The sequence below is a fragment of the Pseudorasbora parva genome, chromosome 17 (genome assembly GCF_024679245.1).
Source record: "Pseudorasbora parva isolate DD20220531a chromosome 17, ASM2467924v1, whole genome shotgun sequence".
Classification (NCBI taxonomy): Eukaryota; Metazoa; Chordata; class Actinopteri; order Cypriniformes; family Gobionidae; genus Pseudorasbora; species Pseudorasbora parva.
Genome location: NC_090188.1, coordinates 1,902,541 through 1,910,040, shown reverse-complemented (window position 1 = coordinate 1,910,040; position 7,500 = coordinate 1,902,541). Strand labels below are relative to the sequence as shown.

Here is a 7,500-nt window from a genome sequence, read left to right as displayed (position 1 = left end):
CTTTTATATTGTGGATTTTGCCCGCTAACTCTCTTGAAAGTGCTCGTCGTGTCTTTACAGCCCGCCATACTGTTTGTTTTGTTGCCACACAACCACTCGCGCATGCGTACAAAGATGTCAGCAAAGATCCTCCTATAACCTGGACCTCTGTAAAGCCCAAATATTAGCAGTATGACAGGCCAGTCCTCCACAACAGAGACAGGAAAATGACACCGCAGCCCGTGACAGCTGTTGTAACGTTAGTGGCGAAGGCGAACCGAAAGCGGAAACCCATCTTCTGTCACCACAGCAATGACAGGTGTGTTGTTTTTCACGCTTTGTAAATAAGGATATAAATACCAAACATGATGAACCATGTATATTACTGTGGTATAAATTACTGTACCTGTAAGCTAGACTTGTATGACACAACTCAGACATGAAGTTTGTGTAGAGCAATGTCTGAAATGACAGATTTCGGGAACGGGTGAAACTGTACATCGCCAAGCCTTTCTGGATACCTGCTGTCTGCGTTGCAAGTCCCATACGAGCACATTCTTACCATTTTTTACCATTTTACCATTTTTTCAGATAGCAACGGGGGGCACAAAATATCGGCGTTGTGATTGGTCAGAGCGCCTGTCAATCAAACTCGCCGCGAAGGATAAATTGGGAAATAAAGTCAGAATTGCGAGATTTAAGTGTGAGATATAACCTTGATATAAAGTTTCAGACGCTCCCGTCTGTATTTGTGCTTGCGCTTTGTTAAGAGCCTCAAAGGTTTCTTTTTACAACATGTTTTTTGCAGTGTTGAGCATGCAGCCAATCACAGACATGTTTGTTGAGCGTGTGAACGCAATGGCCAATCAGAGGTCGTTTAAGTCCGTTTGACCTCTGCATGCTCGCGAATCGTTCCGTTATAGCCAAGGTATGAAGACGATGTATATAAGAGATTCATTGTGCAGCATACTTATTATCATTTTAATTATAACGTGAGTTTTTATTCAGTTATCAGCTTCATTGATCATAAATAGCTCTCTTTGATCGCTTTCTCATCATAATTTGAATAAACGTGTTATTTTGCATGCTGCAAGGTTTCAGGAGAGACAACTGTATAAAAGTAGAGATTCAATTTGAAACTGCAATGTTTGACAACAGGACAAAAAAAATGATCAGTGCATTAAATCTCAAAGTGTAAGTGCAATAAACCTGTTACGTTGATTATTATTTTCATTCTTTTCATTACATTTTTTAAAGTAGTGTTGATCTAACTGAACAATCTGTCATGTTTTAATGTAATATTTACCTATAATAATTTATAGCATTAACATTTTTATTTTATTAATTTTCTTTATTATTTTTTTATTTTTCAAAAAAGTAAAAAAAAAAACAGAATTTGAAAAGTTTTACGAAGAAAACTCATTACTTGATTTCAAATATCACCGTCAACTTTATTGTTATAGTGCAGACTACAGTACAAAGCCAATGAAATAACGCAACCCAAGCATGAACGTTTATATATATAATAGTTCATGCTTGGGTTGTATTATTATATATATTTGTATTATTTGATAACATTTGCATTATTTAATTTTTATTTTTAATTTCATTTTATATATTTTCTTATAATTTTTTTGAAAGAGTATTATTTATTTAATTAAATTAAATTTAATTTAATATTTTATATAATTTTATTATGGAAGTCCGTTTCTGCCACTAAATGAAAATATTAAAAAAAGGAATTGCGACTTTTTATCTCAGAAAAGTCAGTTCTTCTCTAAACTCACAATTACTCTTTTTATTTAGTGACGGAAATGGGCTTCCATATTTTTATTTAATAATTTTTTTATTTAATTTAATTTCATTTCATATTTTATTTGATTTATTATTTTATTGTAATTATTTTATTAACATAATATTTTTATTTTATTTAAAATAAGTTAATTTTATTTATTTATTTTATATATTTTTTTAATTATTTAATTCAATATTTTATATTATTTTAATGTTTCATTATTTATTATTATTAATTTCATTCCATTTAAATAAATTCAACTCACAAACCCCAGTTTAGGAAAGTCTCTAAACAACTGAATATATCAATTATTAAGCAGAAACAAAGTGATTCTCTTCTTCTCAGAAAGTAGACATGCTTTCTGATGTAATGATGAAGTGTGTGTGAATGACGAGCCTCACCTTTGAGATGACGGAGGTGTGTGTGTTGAGTATGAGATCTGCGATCCGCTCCACACACTGAACGATCCGCGTGCAGCCGCGAGCTTCACTCTGAGCCATCCAGAGCACATGCTCCTCCACCTGCATCATATCACTGCTGATGACCAGCACCTGCTCAGCCAACTACACACACACACACACACACACACACACACACACACACACACACACACACACACATCTGCATCATATCACTGCTGATGACCAGCACCTGCTCAGCCAACTACACACACACACACACACACACCTGCATCATATCACTGCTGATGACCAGCACCTGCTCAGCCAACTACACACACACACACACACACACACACACACACACACACCTGCATCATATCACTGCTGATGACCAGCACCTGCTCAGCCAACTACACACACACACACACACACACACACACACACACACACACCTGCATCATATCACTGCTGATGACCAGCACCTGCTCAGCCAACTACACACACACACACACACACACACACACACACACACACACACACACACACACACACACACACACACACACACACACACACACACACCTGCATCATATCACTGCTGATGACCAGCACCTGCTCAGCCAACTACATACACACACACACACACACACACACACACACACACACACACACACACACACACACACACACACACACACACACACACACACACACACACACACACACACCTGCATCATATCACTGCTGATGACCAGCACCTGCTCAGCCAACTACACACACACACACACACACACACACACACACACACACACACACACACACACACACACACACACACATCTGCATCATATCACTGCTGATGACCAGCACCTGCTCAGCCAACTACACACACACACACACACACACACACACACACACCTGCATCATATCACTGCTGATGACCAGCACCTGCTCAGCCAACTACACACAAACACACACACACACATCTGCATCATATCACTGCTGATGACCAACACCTGCTCAGCCAACTACACACACACACACACACACACACACACACACACACACACACACACACACACACACACACATCTGCATCATATCACTGCTGATGACCAGCACCTGCTCAGCCAACTCCACACACACACACACACACACACACACACACACACACACACACACACACACACACACACACACACACACCTGCATCATATCACTGCTGATGACCAGCACCTGCTCAGCCAACTACACACACACACACACACACACACACACACACACAGCCCCTAAACCTACCCATCACACACACACACACACACACACACACACACACACACACACACACACACACACACAGCCCCTAAACCTACCCATCACAGGAAACATTCTGCATTTTTACTTTCTCATAAAAACTCCTCCTGTGTGATTTATAAGCCTTTTGTAAAGTGGGGCCATGGGTAATGTCCTCATATTTCACCCTCTCCTGTAATACCTGTGTCATACCCATGGCATTATACACATCTGTGTCCTCATATGTCACAAACACACACACACACACACACACACACACACACACACACACACACACACACACACACACACACACACACACACACACACACACACACACTTCTGCAGTATGGTAACCACAAAATTACAAAACTCCTCTAAATGTCCAACATTAGGCTGATTGAACACATTTCGACAACTTAATTTAATTAGGTAAAGTAAACATCATTTAAATGTGTCTTATCTATGAAGAGCCGGAATAATTTTTTTGAGTGTTCTTGCTTTCCAAAGGATTTGATTCCAAGTGAATGCACAGTCAATAAAAAACCTCTTCCGAATGCATGCAAATGTTTGCATACTCAGCGTGGAGTGTGTGTCCGGCCCGAAGGTCACATATGGAAGGAGCGGCTCTTCTTCTGTCAACTAATTAATACGAATGTCCCCGAAGCGAGTCTGTTTTCTCCTCATTCGCACCCTCCGCCAGCTCCTCTGCCAGTGTTATTAAAATGCTAAACGTGTTCTCTGAACGTGTACATAACACTTAAAGCTGAAAATAGCTGATAACAATGTGCAGTGACTCAAATTGCACAGTAGCCGAGCGCCGCCTCAATGAAGGCTGAGCGAAAGGAGCGCGAGGAAGAGATTGAGTCTCACATGCAGAGGAATCAGAGCAGCATACCATCACTACGGTCTTCATATCACACTCAAAAAAATGCTGTTGTTTTAACTCCACAATTGGGTTGTTTTAACCCAGCTGTTGGGTTAAATGTTCCTTAAGACAACCAAATCGCTGGGTTAAAAACAACCCAAGTTGGGTTGAAAATGGACTTACCCAGCAATTGGGTTGTTTTAACCCAGCTGTTGGGTTAAATGTTCCTTAAGACAACCCAATCGCTGGGTTAAAAACAACCCAAGTTGGGTTGAAAATGGACTAACCCAGCAATTGGGTTGTTTTAACCCCACAATTGCGTTGTTTTAACCCAACAGTTGAATTGTTTTGACCCCGCTATTGGGTTGTTTTAACCCAATTGTGGGGTTAAAACAACTCAATCGTTGGGTTAAAACAAACAGACTAACCAAGCAATTGGGTTGTTTTAACCCCACAATTGCGTTGTTTTAACCCAACAGTTGAATTGTTTTGACCCCGCTATTGGGTTGTTTTAACCCAATTGTGGGGTTAAAACAACTCAATCGTTGGGTTAAAACAAACAGACTAACCCAGCAATTGGGTTGTTTTAACCCCACAATTGCGTTGTTTTAACCCAACAGTTGAATTGTTTTAACCCCGCAATTGGGTTGTTTTAATTGTGGGGTTAAAACAACTCAACCGTTGGGTTAAAACAAATAGACTAACCAAGTAATTTGGTTGTTTTAACCCTGCAATTGGGTTGTTTTAACCCAATGGTTGAGTTGTTTTAACCCCAAAATTGGGTTGTTTTAACCCAGCAGTTGGGTTAAATGTTGCTTAAGACAACCCAATCGCTGGGTTGAAACAACCCAATTGCTGGGTTAGTCCATTTTCGACCCAACTTGGGTTGTTTTTAGTCCAGCATTTTTTAGAGTGCATATGACTGACATCGCTCTAAACGTCACTGCAAAGAGGGATTGCAGGCCTGTGTTTAAGATGCATTTAAAATGTCCATACATTCGGATTAAACCCATTTAAAGCGGTGCTTCCGTGTTTTTTTCTAGGCTTGGTTGTGTTTATGGGGCGCAGTATAACATGTCTTAATACTTCTTTTTTTTTTTAAATGCCGTATTTTTCTTCTATCCTCCCTTTATTCCACACCGCTGTCTCTACTGTCCTCTGAACGGCTCGTTTGCTTCCTGCTTCTATGAAGCCCCTCCCTCTGAAAAACGCAATGGTCTTAGATTGGTCAGATGGCCAATGTAATTTCCTGTATTTCTATTGGCTGAAGTGCCAAGCACAGGTTAAGGCCCCGCCCCTTCCCATTACGGGCAGAAGTCACATCGGCGGAGACTAGCGAGGGTTTATGATGTCACCAACCCAGGAAGAAGCTTGTTGTAGTCCAAACCGGCCATTTTTGTAGGCAATAAACTGCCGTAACTTTAAAAGACAATATCTCCGTTTGCATTGAACTTTCAGCGCTGTAACTTTGACAGATACTGTTTATGCTCAAGCAGCGACATTACACACTAACTAAAGTTACAAAAGTCAAATCGCATGCAACCACCGCTTTAACATAAACAAAAACGTAACGAGATGCATTAATGAAACAGGTCAGATTTATATGCATCTGTATATTTTCAAAATGCATTTATTTAAATTGCTTATAAACAACATAAATCTGCATTGTGAAAATGTATTCAGTTATGTATGAACATGGCTACAACATGACTAGATGTGTAACAGGCAATATTTAATTAGTAAAAATGAACGAGATTGATTTATTGATGATAAATATATAAACATGGTTATTGTGTATTTAAAGGGGTACTTCAGCGCTGGGGAGATGAATCTGTATTTAAACTGGGTCATTAATGTAGAAATGTGAAATTATTTTTGAATTTGGTGCCTTCTAGACTGAGAAAAGACAGAAAATGTATTTTTGGCTCATGTGGATGAAAGACAACAACTCCCAGAATGCACTTGCTTCACTGCCCAACGATGCAAAACGTGCAGAAACAGCTCCCTCTACTGGCTGTAGTCTTTAGCCTCTGGCCAAAAAATCCTCTGATGACACAAAATGACGATATTTGTGTCATCGGAGGATTTTTTTCCAGACATAAAATACATAAACTTCTCTTCTCAGATAGAGCAACCATTGACTACCATAGTAATTTTTCCCCCTACTATGGTAGTCAATGGTTGCTCTATCTGCTTGGTTACAAACATTCTTCCAAATATCTTATTTTGTGTTCAGCAGAACAAAAACACTCATACAGGTTTGGAACAACTTGAGGGTGAGTAAATGATGACTGAATTTTCATTGTTGGGTGAACTATACCCACACCACAAAACTTGAATAACACCCGCTCATCCGGGTACTACGAGTTATCTTGACCGGTACCGCTTCTATGTTTAACGCTGGCGCCATCTTGTGGCTTAAACAGCCATGGCTACAATGGAAGACTTCAAGGCGGGTTTCCTTTATAAAGTTTTAAATATGGATATTTTTCTGACACAAACGCATCGATTGGAATCAGAAGGCTCTATTAACCCATCGGAGTCGTGTCGAGCACGTTATTTGACGGACAGCTGCATTTAATGGACTTCAAACACAACTACAACTACTGCTGGATTAACGTTAGCCTGGACTTTTTAAATATAACTCTGATTGTATTTGTCTGACAGAAGAATGTTATAAACACCTATAATGACTTGAGGGTGAGTAAATCATAGGCTTGGTTTCATTTTTGGCTGAACTAACCCTTTCAGCATTCATTCTCAACATTTAGCAGCAATAGATAAAGGCTTAAAGCAGTCTGGAACTGTTTTTGTTCGCGGATGCTTTGCGTAAGAGCTAATCAAATATTTAATCTCAAGATAATATTTTGTGTCTAATTTATTTGAGACTAGTAGCCGTGTAATAAGCGGGATAATGTCCACCCAGCCGGTTGTTATCGCAGAATAAACCCCTTCAGAGTGATGCTCCGCTTCGCCTCGGGGTCCTGATCACTCTGTCGGGACATTATCCCTCACGTAATCTAAATGCATGGACATTTTATATACAATTCAAATATATAATTTAGGGCTATATTTTTTAAAATAAAGACAACCTTTTTTATCCCCATGATTACTGACGGATCTCTGCACTGCACTGACCGAAGTAGTCAGAATCAAACAGGCAT

General features: G+C 39.5%; 1 protein-coding gene across 1 annotated transcript in view; it reads right to left on the bottom strand.

Annotated features, from left to right (window-relative positions):
* Window positions 1-7,500, bottom strand: part of LOC137044903 (adhesion G protein-coupled receptor A3) — a 268,199-nt gene that overhangs the window by 180,146 nt on the left and 80,553 nt on the right. Inside the window, exon 12 of the mRNA XM_067421283.1 lies at window positions 2,176-2,337. Coding sequence (XP_067277384.1) covers window positions 2,176-2,337 — 162 coding nt within the window. The remainder of the gene's footprint in view (window positions 1-2,175; window positions 2,338-7,500) is intronic.